The 21,155-nt window shown below is 42.2% G+C and overlaps 1 protein-coding gene across 2 annotated transcripts in view; it reads right to left on the bottom strand.

Moving 5' to 3' along the window:
* LOC115374279 (E3 ubiquitin-protein ligase Midline-1-like) overlaps window positions 1–21,155 on the bottom strand; it is a 66,313-nt gene that overhangs the window by 26,723 nt on the left and 18,435 nt on the right. For both annotated transcript variants that reach the window (XM_030073143.1, XM_030073137.1), the window contains exon 2: window positions 3,710–4,479. In XM_030073143.1, coding sequence (XP_029929003.1) covers window positions 3,710–4,411 — 702 coding nt within the window. In that variant the 5' untranslated portion in view covers window positions 4,412–4,479. The remainder of the gene's footprint in view (window positions 1–3,709; window positions 4,480–21,155) is intronic.

Genomic DNA, 21,155 nt, shown 5'->3' with positions numbered 1-21,155 from the left:
GGGGTAGGTGTGTGTACCTCTGAGTGTTGCTAAAACATTAATCAGACATGCACATTTGTCTCTCCATCTGCTCTCAACTTCCCCACCAACCACAGTCGCTTATATCAATTGTCTTCATGTTTGGTGTGTGATATGTACATTATTGTCCCAAAACATTAATGTCATTGATCTCAAACAGCAAGTAGGGAACTTAAATCCACCATTTTCAGTCTCGGTCCTGATGTGAAATAATAAACTTCCACCAATCAGTTTTCTCTGAAATGCATTTATACCATTTTGGACTATTTCCTGTGGAAATAGTATAATGATGTATGGGTTATGATGGGACTTTTTGAAGTATTTTTGAAGTGAGGATATATTTCTGCACTTCTCTACCATGGTTTCAGTTGCCAAATAACAATTTCATTGGTTGCATCACTATCGGGAAACTTAATGTAACATTAAAAAACGGGCTTTAATTCAATGCAGGACAACTGAGCCATCTAAAATAATAGCAATAATGATAGCAAAATAATAGCAATATTGTGCCTTTCTTTTCATGAATGACACCGATCAGTCAGAAAATGGCAATGATGATGCTTTAGAAAATGTAGGCAGGGCCACATGACATTTTTCTCTCCAAAAGACAACATTTGAGTGCATTAAGCAGTTAACCCGCAATTGATGTTCGCCTGCCAGCCGTACAAGCTGTGCTAAGCAGCTCCCAGGTAAATATCAGCACATTAATGCGACTCCTTTCACTTCACGAGGCAATAAATCCACACTAAAGTCATCTTAACGGGTTAGACGAGGGTTAAATCACATGCCTCATGCTCCTGTGCTTCACATTTATACCGTCTCATGCAACCTTTGATGTTAAAAGGAATTCTATGTATTTCTCCAGGGATGGAAATACACATGTACCGCACATGTGTACTGTCATCTAGGTACAAACAACCTTGTGTCCCTGATGTGAATGCCCAGCGGATGGGTAAACAAACATGAAATTTCATATGACACATCATGCTCATTATAATGCATGTCAGCCTCAGTCATACGTTTATGGTCTCCTTTGTCCTTGCTATGTCAATATGTTGTGCACTGTTGGCACGAGAGAGAGAGAAGGAAAAAACTGCTCTTGCTTCGGCTTTGCTGTTACAATAGATGATTAGCTTGTATGATAATTGCTGGATGCACTGACCTGTTTGTAGAACTGTGATAATTAGAGGATGCACTGACCTGTACTTCTCCTCCTAATTATTCTTTTCTGCTGCAATTGCCGAAACACGCAAGACGAAATTGCACAGAGACCCCCACGTAACCGCTACAGGCAAATTGCACAAGGCCTGTGTCATGTTGTGTTGCTGGAGCGGCAACAGTCCAAAACAATAGCGGGCTTCGTGTCAAGGTGACCCCGGGAAAACAAACAAGAAGACATGGATAAAATACTGGCGGCATCTCTCTGACACTGAGCGGCTCTCTGAGACCCTTTTGCAAAATCCACATATCAGCTATCTGAAATCTCAAAGTCCCTCTCCAACATCCACCTCCAACAAGTCATGTTAATTCATCAGGACACCTCGTTACGGATTACTGCACTTTTATCACAGCCACTTTCCAAAAATAAAAAATAGCCAGTTTGTTTGTTTAAGGAGTGACATGCTCTGAAAATACAAATGTCTTGTCCACACTGATGTTATTCAGGTATGAGTCTGACCTTTTCATAAAGTCTGACCTTTTAATCTGGAACAACCCAACACTTGGAGACGCTACCGGCTGATTTGACTCGTCCATCTTGAGCCACAGCACGGTACACGCTGTGGATTTGCAAACCTACAACGCAGATCTACACAAAAATGCCTCAGATATCTCAGTGTTGGTATTGCTGCTGCGCAAAAACAGGGCAGGGTGTGGTGGCTAATGGCCGGATTCAGCTCTTTAGTGAGAAAAGAATAAACGACATCTCAACAAGCACTGCAGCATATGCCAAATGTACAAAATAGGAACAATGTAATGTGGATGAAGGAGAGAGCTCCTCTTTAAAACCTTGACAGACACTGAAAGTAGATCTGATGCTTGATTTTCCTTGAGCGTTTGCTTCATCAAAGCCTACTCTAAGGAACAAAGAGTATTTTTTATCGTGTCATTACCTTGTTCCCATGTACAGAACTACTTTTTGAAACTCCTGAAGTTATAAAAACAACTGTTTTCATTAGAGAGCTGCCATTTCCCTACCGGTTACCCACCGCAGCATTTCGGTTAAAATAGTCCCAAGTGAGGGACATGCATCAGCTTGCTGTGCCTTTTCTTCTTGGAATAATTTCAACTTCTGGCAGTTTCAGTTCCTTAAGTCTTCCATTAGATCACTTCAGGCAAGCCTCCTCTCAGTGGATGTATTAGGAACGACTTCAGACTGGAGAATGTGTTTCAAAACTCTGGCAAAAGGAAAGAGCCGTTTCCTCACAGGAGCTGGGCCCTGCCATTTCACTTGAGGACATTTAGTAAGTAAGGCTGAATAAACACTATCCAAAACGAGTGTGCAGTGGGGTATTGAGTTTGGAAACACTAATTTTCCCATGGTAAATGAAGCTTTCGAAAAGTTGGAAGTATATATATGTATTTTTTTTTATTGTTATTGTAAGAAAACCTCTGATGTATAACTAACGTGTGGGATAATGACTGTGGCCTTATAAAAGTTAACTGAATCCCAACCTGAGCAAACTTTCCGACTTTGTTTCCACCCGAATGTTCTCTCGCAAGTGGGACCCTAACAATCTCCGAGCAAGGGCTTTGGTGTGACATGGAGACACACACACACACACCTACCACTCCTATGGGCATTACTAGCACTTTCTAACAGCCGTGCTCAATTAACCACAACTCCACCCAGCAGGCAACCGGCGCTCGTTAACCTGCAACTTCATTGAAGACGCCTTGCCCCGTCACTAATGACACTTTCCATATTCACACTGTGTGCGTGCTTCTGAATACCCTCCTGGCGTAATATGATGGTGTAGTGATTATGTTAATTGCTTAATTATTCGGCAGAGATAATGAATCAGCATGAGATGATAAAATCGCACTTGATAATCGAGTTAGATAGCTCAGTATGGATAATGGGACATTTCATGCAGCATATTAGAGTAAAAATTCCACTAATTTTGCCGTAATATGTGCAGGATAAAGACTTGAGCCAAACTTTAACCTTGATATAACATCCGTGGAATTAAACAAGACCCTTCTCTCCAAATGTCAGCGAGATGTTTTTAACTCATTTGTGTGATGTGCACAATAAGTTACAGAGGTCAGATGTAAAAATCAGAAAGTCAACACAATTCGTTTCATAATATCAACATTATGCACATAAAAGCACCTCTCAACAATGGCACATTAAAGGGGCACTATGTAAAACTGAAAAAAAAAATGCATTGAAGTGAAAACCTTTTAGAGTCAACAAATAAAATGTGGAATAAGCACAAAATCTGAAGATTGATTGTACATGGGTCGCATAGCCGGCCTGACTCATTGATAAATTACACCCTTATTTTTTGTTTTTTTAATCTTCATGGTCCTCATCATATCCAGTGATGTGAACTTTTTTGATTCAGCCACCAAATGTTGTGCTTATTTGTGTTTTTTGCGCATTGAGTAATTTCAGTGAACCCTCAGTTTTGCATAGTCCATCTTAACAACATCATTTCTCTCCAAAAAATGCAGCTTCTGCACTTACCCTGAGTTTTTCATAGCGGTCGCTAAGTGCTGCCACCTGGTGGTCTCTGTGCCTTCCGACCAGTTTGCACAGCGAGCAGATCAGCTGATCGTCGGTGACGCAGTACATGTTCACCTTCTCCTCCTCATGTTCCAGGCACTGCAGCCCTCGGAGGTGCGAGTCGGGCATGGGTTCGATAAGCCGGTGGCCCGTGAACGGCTTCTTGTTGGGATGCGTGGCGCGGAGGCACTCCTCGCAGTACGACACCTCGCACGTCACGCATGTCTTGATGGCGTCCTGCGGCGGGTCCTGCTCGCAGAACTGGCACTGGACCGGCTCCGGAGGCGTTCCCGGGCTGGACATGGCGGCGCTGACGGGGACCAGCGCCAACCGGTTGCTCCCTTCCTCGCCGGGAGAGTTGGGCCCGCTGTGGGGCAGCCCGGCCGAAGACGAGGCGCGCTGGACTCGGTCGATAATGTTCTGGAGGGTCACGTTTCTCTTAAGTCCTTCTAATCCACGCTGAGGGCTCAGAGAAATGACATATCTACAGGTGGGGCACTGGAAGGCACCGATGCTCTGGACAGACTCGTTGGTGGCGCAGTGGGAGACAAGGATGCGGTGGGCGCAGCCGAAACAGAGGCTGTGGGCGCAAGGGAGCAGCAGCGGGTCGTCGAACAGCTCCAGGCAGATTGGGCAGGTCAGCTCCGACTCCAGAGTGTCCATTCTGCTCAGAGGAGGCCAGGCGGGACCAGGCGCAGCGTCAGCGAAAACCAGGAGAGCAGCTCAGCCGTCTACAGGCCAGAGACAGACAGACAGAGAGAGAGAGGAATGGATAGAAAGAATATGAGAGAGAGAGAGAGAACGGGAGAAAGAAACCACAGGGATTTGTGATTAAATGGAGTGAAACAGCTTACTTTTCGCTGCTTACTTGGGGGGGCTTATATCTCGATCGAGCAGACCATGGAGAAATGCATAGTGGACTTAAAGAATGACAGATTGTGAAGTGCTGGATTTCGTGTGTCTGTGTGAAAACTGAAAATGAGCGAAAATTGATAACTCCAAAGGCCAGACAAGCAGAACACTTCAAAAGTTCAAACCCAGTGCTTGCATGCTTTAGGATCAGAAATGTCGATCTTTAAAACTGACAGAAAAAAAAAAACAAAAAAAACATTCTGGCTGTGAAACTTCTGCTTTAATTAACTGGGTTGAGTTTCTGGTGAAAATTGACATCTCAGTAGCAAAGCAGTTTATAGAAAATCTAAAATATGATCTAAAAATCTTTGTCACAGTATACATGGCCACTAGTTGTACATTTCTGACAGGGTAAGGAGGCTTTTAAGAGAGGTGTCAGCTCTTAAAAGATTAATCACACCAACTTTGATTCAAGGATGGACAGAAACACCTCCTGTCTCGCAGGATAACACACACACACACACACACACACACATGCACACACACACAGATGACGTCTGTCTACCTAAAGCTTGCACCCAATAGTCAATACTTTGTGACAAAACTCAGCGAAAAAGTATCCTGGCGATCACACCCACGGTCCAAGTGACTCACTCAAGGTCAGACACACAGACAGTGTTAAAACTGACGCTGCAGGGAGGCTGTCGGCTCCGGTCGCGACTTTACACTCAATACTCAGCCAGACAGAGGAGTTGAAGTTCAGACACTCTTACCCCTTTGAACAGTGTGTCCCAAACACATTAGTAACACAGTGGTGTGCACAGCTGTAGGAATAACACTGGATAACCCTGCTTGGGACCATTATTGCATCGATTCCAGTCAAATTACTGCCAAACAGAGTTTTCTTTCTAACTCAACTCAGATCAGATTGACTAAAGATCAGCTCCGCAAAACAACAAATAAATAAAAGAGAAGCCTCTGAGTAAAAGTTTTTAAAAAATGATATGCTGCGTGGAAGGGTTTCTTTTCTCGTCATTTATGAATTTAGCCGAAGGGCTGTTGAAAAAAAAAAAAAAAAAAAACAGCTGTCAGTTTGTGTTTAAAACTCTCTCCACAAAAATCTCTTGAAATGAACCTCAAATGATCCCCACGGGGAAATTGGATCATTGCAGGCCGGAGAAAGCGGATCATCAATGCAGCACAAAAAAAAAAAAAAAAAAGAAAAAAGAAAAAGAAAAGAAAAGTAAAGATAAGAACAGAACAATGCAAAATGTATTGAAGATAAAACAACCGATGCTTAAAACAATGTTTTGAGGATAAAACAACAAATAATTACAAAAAAAAAAAAAAAAATGCTTTGAAGATATTACAGCACATAATTGGGATCAAAACTAATATATTATATTGAAGATATTTTTATCTACTTCAGTGATGTGTTAAATAATAGATTAAAACAGACCAAAGGCAAGAAAAGTATCGATCTTTCAAACTTTAATGCACAAAAATAGCATCTTCACTTTTGTGGAAATGCAAATGAAAGCTAAATTAATGCTGACACTAATGCTAAATCTAATACTAATTGCAATTTTACACCACTGTAACTTCTACTATACCAATCATACTTATAATAATTACACTAAATTGCCTCCTGGCCCAAAGGAAGGCTTTTCCGAGGCAGGAATCCAATGTAATTCCCACAGTGTGGTATTTTCAGCAGATGTCACTGTTGACTGAGCTGTGGGCTTGTGTGTGTGTGTGTGTCTGTCCTGCTGCTACAACTCTCCCATTTACACCAGCATGGACCGCACCTCTCCAGAATACCCCCCCATTCTCTTTCTCTTCCCCGCTCTCTTTCTCTTCTTCTGTTTTCTCTCCATTTCATCATCTCTCTCCATCCACTCGTGTGTAATTTTTTTTGCCCCCACCCCCCACCCCCTCCGCCCTGTGGAAAATTGCCGCAGACAACTGCTCCCCTCGCAAAAAGCTCTTTGCACTCCGAGCACTTTTGTCATCCGTGACATTTGAGTCCAGATAACTTTCATTTGCAGTGCAGATGGGCTGGAAGAGCTGGAAATGGAAGTTGACACAGCGAGACACGCCATATTACTGTAATGAAAAGAATCTCATTTTTAGCATGAGGGCCGCGGAGCGTCTCTGCCGTGCATTTCGTATCATTTCATCTGTATGCGCCCGTGCATCTAACAGCTTAATAGTTGGAGGCAGTAGTTCACAAGCGGCGCATTTAGGTCTCTGTGTAGGATGCGAGCGATGCGTCAGAAGCTGCATCATTACAACGAGCGCGATTAGAGGACAACTGATGTGAGTCAAGCGTCCTTGATCTCCTCATTTCTGAGTGGGGGAGGATGGAAGTGTGCAAGAGAGTAAACAAAAATCAAATGAGACGGAGAGATCATGTGTGTACTATGTGTGTGTGTGTGTGTGTTGGGAGGTATTAATGCACATGCACCCAGGAATGCAAAACACCATCTATGCCAGACTTTATATCAAGTTTCAATATGTTGCTGTATATCAAGCTCAAAAATCTAATATAACCCAGATTCCTATAGCAGCTGTAAGACTGACTACATCAAAGCAACAGATGACAAGCAGATACACACACAGGAGCCCCGTCTACCTTCTCTTCACTGCCATGGGCCTCCCTGATCAGGTGCCTTGTTCTTCACACACTTTGCGTTCAGGGAAGACTAACAAAACGTCTGCTGATGTCAACAGCGAAACCTCTGATTCGAGAGCCTGATGGGGAGCCGCTCGAGGCTTAAAGGGCTGGCCTTTGACCCCCCGAGTCAAGCTGACTGGCACCAAAATGATCCCCGTCTCCAGCTGATAACTCTGTCTGCTGCACATGAGAACACAGGGTCTACACATGCGGGTCAGAAAATGATCTCTTGTAGCAGCTCTATGGCTTGATGGATGGTTAATATTTCATCTGAGGATGCTCGGTTTGTATAGGAGAATGGCAAAGTGTACATAACAGGAGACAAAAAGAGCGCACTTTCAAGTAGCTTTCTTCCCGCAAGACTTTGAACATAACATGCTTCCTTCCCTCCTTCCTTCCTGTCTGGTGTGTGTGTGTGTGTGTGTGTGTGTGTCTGTGGCAATTTGATGAGATAGCAGGGTAAACACAGGTGTTACTAATGACATTAATTAAGGTTGCGTTCCATTTAAGTGTTGAAGAGCCTGTCCAGTGAGCCAGCGTGAACAACACCGGCAGCCGAACTCCGTTTGATCTAAATGGAACAAAACCTTCATTAGTAAAAGCTGCGTCACCCTGCAAAATGGCTTCTATGAAAAAAAAAAAAAGTACTTTAATAGACTTGGGATTGAGATTGTGAAAAAAAAAATTAGGTCTACCTTCACACTCTAGATAATGCTACTCTCTAAAGTGTTGGCGTGCATGTTCAACAGATCTTCGTCAGACACAGAGATTATTCAGTGCAACCCATGTGTCCCTGGTAAATTATTCCCTACTGTGCTCCATGATAACGCTATGCATACATGTTGAGTTATGTGTGATTAAAAATGTATGCTGCTATCTGTACAATTTACATAAAGTTTAAATGGCATATACGTAGCGCATTTTTTCCCTTTTTCCTGCCCCATCTTTCCCCCATAACCCGAACCTAGTCTCTCTCCATCCAACCATATGTAGCCTATATTTTCCCTACACCATATATTAGTAAGCACTACTTTCCCCTATTCCCATGGGGAATTAAGGGATGAAATGTGTAGGTCGAAATCACTGCATAACGGATGAATAAGTGCTCCCTTACCTAAAACCACTCCAAAATTAACCCCAGCTTCATCGGCCACATTCAGTTAATTTCATTTTAAAGGTCGCAGATGCACAGGGCATTTAATACAAGCCAGTAAACATGTTTAATACTGGAAGGTCAGTCTTCTTACTGAGGATAATGCTAATCTCCGACTATAATTCAGTGCAGTGTGTGCTAACACTGAGTACCAAATCATGTCGAAGGATGAAATGAATGATTATGGTACCTTCGCTCTCATTACTGAGGGGATAAGATGACCCAAAAACTTCCTTTAAATCCACCGAGGGCTCCCAGTGGAAGAGCAGCCATATGGGATGAAAATGGATCATCTCTGGTCCTGCTCAGCTTTTTGGTCACAGAGGACATCACACACACAAACAGCAAGCTTATTTGACAGCGTGCGCATTAGGCATGAGAAGTGAGGCACACTCGGGACCACCTGCTGAGGACTTTGCACACATCCACAAACACACACACGCACACACATACTCACGCACACACATTCGGCTGTCGATCATGCTGCAAAAATAGTAAACAGCATTTCACTGAAGCCTCAGACATACATCAGAGAAAAAGTTCCTGACACCGCTAAGAAAAGTTAGACGTTGATGGAGCGCTGACGGGGTGTTAGTGCCTGAAAGAGGGAAACCCTGTAGGCGATGAGAGGGGTGGAGGGAGGTGAGAATAAATCCACAGCTTTCTGACAAAGAGGAACATGATGACGCATGCACACACACACACACACATTTATACCCTACGCATAAGCATACACACAATGACACAAAGCTGGAGGCGAGGTGGAGTGAAATGCCTCTCCACACACCGTAGGTGACACTGTTGAACCGTGCAGCGAGGTGAGGGAGCATGAAACACAGGAGAGGAGAGGAAATGGAGAGGAAGGCTTAGCAAGTGGAGGTAAAGGGAGGATAGCAGAGCGGAGAGTGAGAGAGGAGGATAAAAATGGGGAAAATGGGAGGAACTGGGAGACGAAAGGGGGAAATCAGGAGTATGATCGGGAGAAAAGGGAGCTAGAGGAGGCAGGCAAAAATTTTTGTTTTACACTGTCACTTTGTGGAGCATGTCAGGAGCTGCCACTGAATGCAGGAACTTCATCTCCTGCACTGTTGGTACTGTTAAGATGTCATATCTCCGCAGTGGTGGGTGATGCATTGTGAAAGTCAAAGTAAAATCAGACACTTTCCCTGTAACTTCCTGTAGTTTCTGTGAAAATACATGCTTCTAAAGGAAAATATGCACGAGAAGAGTCTCTAAAGTCAAGTGTATTAGATGTACAGCGCCTGCTTTGTAACCCCTTGTGTGTTTGCGTTTCCACCGCACCCCGAGAACATCTAATTTCATGCAAATCAGGAGGAGGTGTGCGTCCTTCTGTGTGCAACCGACGGCAACGAAACAGCGCACACAGAAAACACCAAAGCTGTTATTACGTCCATGATTATGTACTAGTGTGACACTGCGATGTTGCATTCGGTCTTGGAGAAAAGATGCACAGAGGTGGAAAATGAGATTGAGGAGGTTAGAAAAGGAGAGTAAAGGAAATCAGCTGTGACATGGTGTGCAAGTCGCAAAAGCAGAGGAACGCAATGTTTTTCATCTCAATTACGAGCTGAATGATCTCAGGGTAGGATGAGCGTTTAATAATTTGTGTGTGTGGTTGCGTGCGCTGCAGTGGTGGAAACAGCACTACAAACTGCTGCTGTTACTTTACTGTACAAGTTAGTGAGTTCCTTTTTCCCAAACAGTAATGGTGATCTTTTCCATGCAGTTACAAAAGGAGGAGAGAACACACTTCGAACTACATTTGATAAAGGGGCATTACGCAGAATTGTTGAGGGTTGACTGTAGTGAGGACCCTGTAGACTCAAATGACAACGGGGAATAGGCACATAAAATGTTGGTGGCTCTCATCACCAGGCCAACTCACTGATATTGTTCCTTTTTTATCCACAGTCATTCCACTTGAACGCCAGCTGAGTTGTTTTTCATAGTGCAATTTTTATTGTGAAATTTGGAAAGTAGAAAGTAGAACCAACAAAATAGAGGCAGGTTCTTCTTCTAACCTATGTGGACTGGGCTTTATTGTGAAAGGTTCCACAGTCTGTCACTGATCATTTGTTCTCTGTAATGGATCTGATTTAAAATGTAGTGAAGGACAAAACTCAAGAAAAAATGTACTTCAGTAAAAGTAGAGTTACTGGTTTTAAAAAGCACAACAAAGCTACTCGGCTCTGTTGCACTGTTTTGAAAAACAGCAGAGAATGATACTTTGCATTGCTGCATACATTCAGCCAATCAGGGATGATCAGAGCTACAAATGCACCTCAGTGGCCTCCAGGACCTTGGTGCATTATTTTGGTTGCAGGGACCATTTTGGGGCCCAGGAACTCAAAAAGATGGACTGCTTCCTCCAGCACAAACAGGAGTAAAGGTTCCTGGTTCCTAAAAAGGGTTCTTGTGTTATGTGGACACTTCCTGCAGTGGAAAAGGAGGAACTGCCAATGTGCACTTTCTGAAATTTGCTTGAGAAATATATTTATGGTATGTTTAGGAAAGAGAATACAGAAAATGCTCATATTTTTTTCTTACTAATAAACAACAAAAAGACATATAAAAGGCTGTGATTGCACAAATTAGCTGTTGTAGAGCTGCAGTGTTATGATGCACATGACCCTTTCCAAACTAAAAAAAAACAGCTTCGAGCCACTCAGCATGATATGCTTAGGTGTGTGTGTGTACGTATGTCAGTACATTTATGTATCCATCTCCGTCTTCGTGTTTGTTTGTGGTGGGAAATGACAGGTTGAGCCGATCGATGGTGACAGGTCTAACTTGGCGGTCGTGTTGTGCCAGGAGATGCTTGTCCCGTTGGAAGGAACAGATTTAGGTCAGATTTCCGGCGGTGTCCGGAGTGAGACCTGTAGCGCTGTTTTGACACGCGAGTGTTGTCGTCTGTCTCTCTTTCTATTCCTGACTGCCTTCATCTCTCTGTCTGTCTCTGGCCTTGGATCTCTCATAGAGGAATAGGAGATCAGAGAATTTCAAAATGCTGCCCATTTAAGAGGAAAAACCTTCATTTTTAGCTTTTATCAAGCACAAAAACAAACCTCGCTTTTAATGTTTCGAATGATGTCCTGCAAAACAAATACAGCACCAAAAACGCTAATTAAGCTATTTAAAAACTAACTCTCTTTAAACTTTTTTTTTTCCCTCTCTCTCTTCATGTTTCTATTTGGGCTGACTCGCCCATTAGTCTGTGTTCTACTTCTAAATCATTTATTAACTTTGGCCCAAGGAGGTTGTGGCTTGCCTTTCCACTCGTAGTTTAATCTGTTACATTTTTCATGGGAACTCTTTCTATCCATTTTCTAAAAACTGATTCAACATGAGGAGAATGTTGGCAAAAAAAAAAAAAAAAAAAAAAAAAAAAAAACGGAGGGAGAGAGGAAGTCTGTGTGGGGGATTTTCTGAAATGGGAAAAGAATGTAAGTGGTTCCTGCGATTATACATAATATATAACTCATAATGCTGATGCAGGGTCTACTGCTAATAAAATAATTGCTGGTCTCCCTTTAAACCGCAACGAAGGAGACTCTGACATTTTAACTAAAAAAAAAAAAAAAAAGAGGACGTTTCTGAGGGTGACGGATTATTTCGTAGTCAAGCTGCAGGGACATTTTCTTTTATATCTGTTTAAGTTTTCATTTAAATGAATATTTTAACCTTGCAATAGCTCGACATTTTAAAAAGTTACCCTCCTCCAGATAAGACGGTACCTCATAATGACCCTGTTGGTATGCCAGAGGAGAGTATAATCAAAATCACCCAAAATAAATAAATATAGTAACCAGCAGAAAGCTGCTTTAGTAAAATAGAAGGGGGGTCGGGGCGGGGGGGCGGGGGCATCATCCGGTGGGTTGATGTGAGCGGCTGTGGCAGTCCACGGAGCACAACCAAGAAGTAGGTCATAGCCATTGACCTAGCTAACATAATCAGCATACACTGTGTGTGTCACTGTGTGATTGCAGCGTTCCAATTCACTCTTAACTCTTAACGTGAGGCAATAAATAGCAGATACACGGAGAAGATATTAGCAACATTGGATGGATCATGATGTTTGCCGTACCGTTCCATATGTTGTCACATTTTGCACCAAGGACCCTGCCTGATTAAAAATTCACATGCAATTTTCAGTTCAGAAATTCAGAAAAAATTCCAGCGGCCACAAATTGTCATCAAGCTGACTTTTATGATGCCTATAATGCTCATGTTTTATATGAGCAGTGTTCATTCAGTTCTCTGTTTGCCATTGAGCTCATAGTTAGTGCTGCTGTTGCACTGGACTACATTTTATTGAGCGGTGTTTCCAATATTCTGTCCCCCCTCATGTACAGAAATTGGTGAGGACAAAAAATTGGAAACAGCTCTGAACTCTCTGAATTGGAGCTGTTATTGTAATTTCACTTTTACTGTTGTTACTGTTATCTCAGCACTGAGCAATGAAACAGTATACTGTACATTGCAAAGGTTAATGGATATGTAACACAATAAGTTCTGGGGAAAAGGATTGAAAAAAGAGACAGAGAGAGAGAGAGCACTTTTGTATAGCAAATATGAATATATGTGTACACTTGAGATATGTGCCCAAAAAATGTTTTGTTCTCACCAGCTTACCCTCCACAGAGAGGGAGCACACAAAGAAAGAGGTAACGCTCAATAATTCATATTTTTTGAGAAAAACAAAATTAATAATCTACATTTTTTGTGTGTGAATTATGGAGTAAAACCTCTGCTTCTTTTCTGTAAGTTTTTTATTTTTAATGTTTTCATTCTGGGTGTCTGTATCAGATCGCTTTTAAGATTTGTGACACTTTTGTTTACTTCTATCTGTCTAAGAATTTTGGAAATCCCACATTCACTTACAGCCCAGTGAAAACCATGTATCTCCAGTTTGGGTGATTTTCATGTTTTTACTTAATTTGAGGATTTACCCGCTCCTCCATGGGTTCAGAAAGTTCTTCAAGCCTTAGGTTTATTAATGTTTTTCAAAACTAATTAGACAAACTGAAAAGTGCACTGTCGTCAAGCTAAAAAACTTTTTCTAATTATTTTTTCCGAGTTGCTGAAAAGTTGGCATTTTGGGATACGTGGTTTTCACTGGACAGCAGCGTTATAATATTTGGGATTCAGAAAAAGCATAATCTGCTTTCTAACAGCAGACGACGGCAAAGCTGTGGGAGATTAACCCTTGACCTCCTGGGGTCGGAGAGACCAAGTCGTCTTTTCAGGGCCAAGCTTCTCATGTCAAGGTCAAGGCAAATTTCTGCCAAAAAAGGGATTTTAGGAAAAGGTTTTGTTATCTTCCTGCTGCAAGACTGGTGGCAGTGGTGAAGCCTGTGGAGGTCGGAGCAGTAACCACTGAAAGGACCCACAAGGAAAATCAATCTTTTACAGTGTTTCCACTGTAAAGAAGAAAAGCATCTCTCGACTCTGCAAAATCATAGCTGAATGCCGGTAGCTCCACTCTAGAAAAAGCAGAAATTTAACAATTCATTCATTGTATTGATGCAGTGCTTGTGAATTCTTACGTGCATCAACCTGGCAAAAGAAATAAATATAATTACTCACTTTGGCCCAAACTGATATGAAATGCTTTATTAATTAATTGATAATTCTTAAAAAGAGACTTAACATTATTGTGACCTAAAAACATGTTTTTTAAGAACAAATAATAAAGAAAAATGTATGTTTTCTGTCTTTTTCAATGTAAAAAAAATATATCAAAGGACAGTCTTACATTATTGTCAGTGTTTAATGGATATGCTGTAAAATTTTGGCTAAAGGTAATGAATGGAATGATGGGCTCGAATTGTGTTTTACAAATTTGAATCAAATTGTTCCAAATGTTTCTATTGTTCTTCAATAGGATTTTGAATCATGAATTGAATCGATGCTGAGCAAATATTCACACCACTGCTAAAAGATTTAAATTTCAGATTTTTTTATTCTAGACCATCCATCGTGGTGTGGAGTACAAACTTAAAACAAAACAAAACGACATGCTGCTCCTCTCTCGCCTGCCACCATTTCCCTACATCCCGGCTTCCCCCCTTGTCCACTCTCCTCCTTTCATCTCCTCTCCTCTCTCTCCCTTCCAACTCCCCCTCCTCCCTCCCTCTCTTTCTCCTGTGCACATTTCCCATAATCAGTCCCCACATCCCAACCGCAGGCCACATTCCCTGGATCATTAACAACTTAACAACAGCAACCGTTGTGACACTTCGTCTCCGGCACACTCACACACACAAAGACACACACACACGTACACGCAGAGCATCTTTGTGTGACTCCAGACTCCCCTGCCATGTTTATCCCTAATCCGCTTCCTGCCACATTGGCCGTGACCAATCACAGCCTGTCATGTTCGGAAGCGGTCAGTCACACCTAACAGGATTGGCTGGTTATAGTCTGGGATGCCAGGGCTATTAGTGATTATGAAAACGGTGGGATTCAGCGGCTGATAGTGGGTAGTGACTGTGATGGTGTGTGTGTGCGTGTGAGTGTGTGTGTGCGGTGGTCAGTGTCTGCCTGGCATCGCTGTCCTGCCCGCGTGACCCAGATTGCGTCGTGCTGCATGTTAAATTAGATGCCGTGTTTTGGGTTGGAGATTATAAGGGGACAAAAACAAGGCAAAGCCGGTGATGTCAAAGACATTTTTAATCGTGGTTTGCGGTTTTCCCAACCAAACCACAAACACACAAACCCCCACACACACACATACACACACACGACCAGACCTGGGTTCATCATGAGGTGAAAATATATCTCTCAAACAGGCAACGAGCACCTGGAGATACAAACTCTTTTACATCACATAGGGGAAAAGATTGAAGGTTTTCACCAAATCAAGGTATCTTCATCAAAACTCCTGTCTGGTTCTAATATCTAGGTCAAATGCTTTGGTTCAGGTTATCTGGCATCGTTTAGTCAGCCTGATCAAAAATCATCATCAACGCCAGTGGTATAGAACATACTGACCATGTGATCAGTAATTATATATTAATCATAGCTTTTTTTCAATGAAACAGCGATATAAATTCATAAAACTAATCATAACTATTGTCTTAATATGTCGATGAAGAAGAAAGTGGTTTAATGGTGCACATGTTGCATACGTTGGCAGATTAGGGGTAGAAAGTTGGCCCATGTCTAGTACTGAAAATGTAGTTTCAGACTGGAAGACATGTTAATATTCACTGCAAAACAGATTAAAAAAAAAGTCAGACATTATCATGCACAGTGCACAAGCAATTTTAAGTTGATTAAAGTTTCATAAAGGCTGTCTAAATGGCTAAAAACCACTGGGATAAAACTTATGACCACATCCTCTGAACTATGTCAAAAAGCATAAAGCATTGCCTTGCACATGTGGAATTCTCTGGTATATAAGCTCGAAATTAACAGCTGTTTATGCATTACTTCAGTATGTAATAGTGTGTTTATTGCTTGGTCTAAAACCGGGATGTATATAACCGAAAAGAACCTGAGGTATGTGAGAGCTAAAGAATAAACGCCCTAACTTTGAAATGACTTCTGGTGCTGAGTAGGTCGGTGAGTTTTACTGCATTGCAACAGTTCAGAGTGACATTTATAGCGTTAGTCACTGAAAACTATGATTTATTTGAAAGTTGCTGCTTCACCCCAGAGCTCCTTTTCTGGCGTTTTATTGTCTCATGCGGCAAAGCCCACTCACTTCTCCCAAATAGCAAGGTCTACTAGTCGCTCACGGGCTGACTCAGGCCTCCACCTGATGTTAGATTGACGGGGCAGAAAGAGGAAGACAGAGGGGAGATGCAATGCTTCTGAGCTCAGCCTTGAAGTATGACTCTCTGGTCTGCATGCAGCCAGCAGAGACACGGGGGAGTGAAGAAAAAACATGGGGAGCCACAGCGTTACCTGGGGTCACAGGAATGTTATTTGGGATGAGGGAGTGTTTAGCCTGGAGTTAACCGAGTGCTTAGCATCTGATGTGACTCAGATAGCGTGCATGTGTGTGTGTGCAAAGTTCCCATCCTATCAATTTTTCACAATGCAAAGTCACCCCAGCCTCCCGCTGTGATCACAATTACTCTGTAACGCAATAACGGCGCTGCAAAAATATGTGCTTGGAATACCGTGTCTGAAGCACCGTGAGATGAAAGCGATCGAGCGTGATTGTTCGCTATCGTACCGCGCCATAAATTATCATTGCAGCTTTGATTGGCAAAAATGAAATGTTTCCAGCGCTAAAGCATCCCCAGAGAGCACGGCGAAGAGCGAGATAAGACAGAGCCCGGCTTGGTTTCTGCGTGCGGCTCATAAGTAAAATAATTCCGTCGCTTACATCATCTGCATTGCAATGCAAAACACATGCAAAGGAGTCATGCAGGGGTGGGAGATGCCCTCGTTTGAACTTGTATAACACGATCATGTGGTTAGCTCGGAGTCAATTGACAGCCCCGGCCCCCTAGCATGCGAGTGTAACCTCTGCTTCATTGCATGCGACCTCAGCTTAACCTTAACATGCCTAAAATGACACTTCCTAAACGTCGATGCATGTCCTAATAGCGAACACATGGACTTCCTAGGAATATGCTTACAATCACAATTTATGAAGATGGACATTGAGGTGAGAACCAAAAGACCTGAGGTGATCTTTGCTCGAATTGCATCAGAAGGGAAAAAAATGTCAGAATACTTGACGGTATTGAACTTTCGAGAACTCTTTCGATTGGGGATCTGCCAGAAACGATGTGATCTGACTTTCAACATCTGCCTCTCTGGGATGGATTACCCCAATCCCCTTGAAGCATATCAAATGACCATGGCATATCTTCAGACTGTTCTCGAGGTGGCTCGTGAATTAAAAGAAAAAGAAAAAAAAATCCTATCAGGAAGAAACCGAGCCTTGTCTGACACCTGGGACGAGATGTTCATCGGGCAATATTTCCTACAAAGCACTGATCATAATCTTCCTATAGGCAAAACTGGAAAGAGACGCAGTTTATCAAGGATTTGAGAGAGGGAGTGAGCGTTGCTTCCCAGATTATAATAAATAACATATGCCATGTCATTTGGTGCTTATCCACAGTGCTATACGGAACCACAAGTGCTTGTATTTCTTGCTTGGTTGATCCTTGTGGGAATCGAACCCCCTAACTGAAGCAACAATAGTTCCATGATTTCTCCTTTAACCCCTTAAACTCTGATTTCCTTCAAGTTTCTCTTAAGTAGCATGAAAGTTAGAAAAAAAAAAAAAAAAAAACACTGTGCAGCAATATCATACATATTGTGTATCTGCTGGTTGCAAGCCTTCATTCAAGCCACATCTCACTTATTCTGAGCTGCTGATTTATTGCTGCAGCATTGTGTCAAATAGAAAATATCTATATGTCTTGTGCATCATTTCACTGCAAATCAGCACATCAGACATATTTGGTATCTTGTTTTTTGGCTCTTCTCTAGAATTTAAAACACAGTTCTGTGGGTTTGCACAAAGCATTGCCATGCAGCATGCTTAGGGATTTCGGTCAAAGATATGCAGTCAAATCAAACGTACAATAGAGAACTACTGATTTTGGTGCAGAGTGACATGCTGTAGATCTTGAAAGACAAGTTTCTGTGTTATAACTTGAAGCACGTTGAAGCATGGTGCAACAAAATGCCAGTGCAATCGTCATTATGCAATTATGTACTCCAAAGTGCACTAACAGGTACCAGCACCAGTTACTTGTAATCAAAGTCATACAATAGGAGCCACTGTTGCAGCTCTCTAGCATTCATTTATCATGTTTTCATGACAGTAGAACAAAGTCTGTGTATTTTAATGCCTTTGGTTCTCAAGTGGATTGTGCCGTGGCAGAAGAGCGTGAAGAAAATGGGGTTTCTATGATACTGTATTCATCGTCCAAATGTGAAAATTCTTGAATAATATCTCACTTTTCTCATTTGGGATTTGTACAGAAATCTACTGCGGAGCCTCGTCTGACAACTGTGAAAAAAGTTTGAACGACCACTTATCCTCTCTACAGGACTGCGCGAGCTGCCAAAATCTCACTGAACAGATTGTGCTTCATTGTCACAATTTCTGAAGTTTCCATGGCAACGTTGCACTCTCGTCTTTTTTCGGTTGGTGATTAAAGAACGCAGTGGGGTGAAAAAAATTAACTGAACTGGGGTGGAAAACGGGAGGGTGAAAAAAAAAAAAGTCTTCCAATCCTTACTTCATCCTTTTGAAGGATGTTTAGATAGCAATTAGCGGATTGCCCCTCAAGCCTCTGAAGTGAGCGACTGTTGACGCTTTGAAGATCAAATTAACCAATTAGGCAGAGATAAGAGCCTCATAAGTTACCTCCCATTTGGTTATGTAATCTGCACGCCGGTGAGATACCAGGCTATTTTTTGGGCGATGTAGCTGGGCAATGCTACCAGCAACAGGCGACAAAATGAGAAGTGGATCTGAAAAAGTTTTCAAAGGTTTCCTGACACCAAATTCCTCGGTGATTAAAGCAGCAACACCGAGGCAAAGCACACTCGCACATAATTTCAGGGTTGGGCCCCTTAAATGCATTGCGGCACTGCATATATGGCAAACATGCACCATTTGAGCTTGTGCAGATGAATAATATTTCCACTGATCCACAGTTTTAGTCTGATCTGATTCAAATAGCCAGCGGTGCAACAATGGATTGTGAAGGTGCTTTTGAGAAACTCATGGAATAACATCAATTATTTAGTTCTGCGTTCAACCATGTGAGAGCCACATCCTTTTAAACAGAAAACAAACTGTCAGAAAAACACAATGTGACTCAATCGTGTGTCCAGGGCAGGAAAAGAAATGACAATACTCCTGCTGCTATATTTGTCTATATGGTTCCCACAGTCAGTCTTCAGGTTGAAGGAAAAAAAGGAAGATCTCAGGGCTAAGATGCTTTTCTCAAACCCACCCATGCTGACAATGCGACTGAAATGTGTCAGGGGGGAACAGGAAAACAGGAAAAGAAACAGCAACAATACTATTGTTGCTATATTCGTCGGCAACGGCAGACCGAACCGCAGACAATTCCAGTCCTTTGGAGTTCCCACACTCCCTCTTGGTCAGATCACTTTTGTGGAGAAGCAGCAAAATATGATCACTAACTTCTCCACACTGAAAGGAATCGTGTTTTCATGATGAATCCTTGCCTTTATTTTGCTTTTATGTTTCCTATATTCACTGTTTGTTAAATGAGGCCCCTTCCCTGCAGTAAAATCAACTAACTTTTCATAGTAAAGTGCAAATATGTCTCTTTTTAGGGCTTAACCCAGTGTGTTATGGTCACTGTTATGCGTTTTAGGTGTCAGGGAGTGGTGTTTGTAAACCCACTTTACACACTTAACCCTATTACATGCTTTCCCTGTGTTTTGGAAAAAAAAAAAAAAAACCTTGCCCAATATTCCTGAAACTATTACTGATAACCTCCAGTCCACAACAACTGCAGTATAGGCTCCTTTCCTTCCGTGCTCCAAGGCCTTGCACATCAAACAATGGTTGTGGGTTTACTTTATCCTCTTGACCCTTAGCAGGTGAGAAGTATCAGTAGTGGCACTGAGCCTGTGGCAGCCAGCTGTCACACACATGCTTCAGCACGCATAAGACACACACACACACACATATATATATACACACACACACGTATGCACACATGCTCACCTACACAGACACATAAGCATGCCTCAGTGCACAGGAGATGCAGTGAAATGGAATAACTTGTGCCATGGTAGGCAAATGTATATAAAGGCATACACTCACACCAATGGAAAAAAAAATACACTTGTGTATATGCACTCTAGCTCAGATACATAACACATAATGTATGCTCCTATATATAAATATGTAACATTCCCATGCACACACACACACACACACACACTTTATAGACACAATTAAAGACGCCGTACTATAAATAAAATCCTCGACTTCCCAGACTTGAGTAGGTGACGTCCAGCCAAATGCACCATTTCCCCTCAAGCTGTGAAATTAACAGGGTCAAACTTCCTGTTCACTTCAGTGAAAAAGACCAAACAATCAGGACCTCTGGAGTCACACACACACACACACGCACATAGGCAGCCACAGTTGCATACACACTTTGAGCACTCAAGTACACACATATTTTAAGCATCCCTCAAGGCGCTGTCTCCCATCTTTATGTCTCCAGCATTACCAAAAACACATTGGCTCCTTGAAATTGGGTCACTTGAAACAGACTCTTTGACATGACACACAACCCCCCCCCCACTCACCCACACACACAGACACACACGCACAGGCACACATATGCACACACATTTTAATCTGTTGTTTTTCCTCGATATTCAAAGTGTCAAGCGTCACAGCCAATATGAGAATAAAGCCTTGCTTTCCAATGCCGCCCACAAATTTCATAAAAACACATCCGGCTCACGCTAAATCATTTAAATTCAACAACATCACAATAACACAATGTGCTCTTTGAAATTCTGCATTTCATGTAGAATTTCCAGAGGTTAAGAAAGTCCAGATGTTAAAAATCAAGCATTTAACACCCAACTTTTTTTTTTTTTATTTTACAGCTGAAGTTCTACTGAAAGAGTGACACATTTGAAACGAGAATTTTCTCAATTCAAGGAAGGCAGCCAGGCACTAATGAGTCACTTGTATACAATACGTAGAAAAAAAACTGAAT

This window comes from Myripristis murdjan, chromosome 2 (genome assembly GCF_902150065.1).
Source record: "Myripristis murdjan chromosome 2, fMyrMur1.1, whole genome shotgun sequence".
Lineage (NCBI taxonomy): Eukaryota > Metazoa > Chordata > Actinopteri > Holocentriformes > Holocentridae > Myripristis > Myripristis murdjan.
This window is presented reverse-complemented; position numbering and strand designations above follow the sequence as displayed.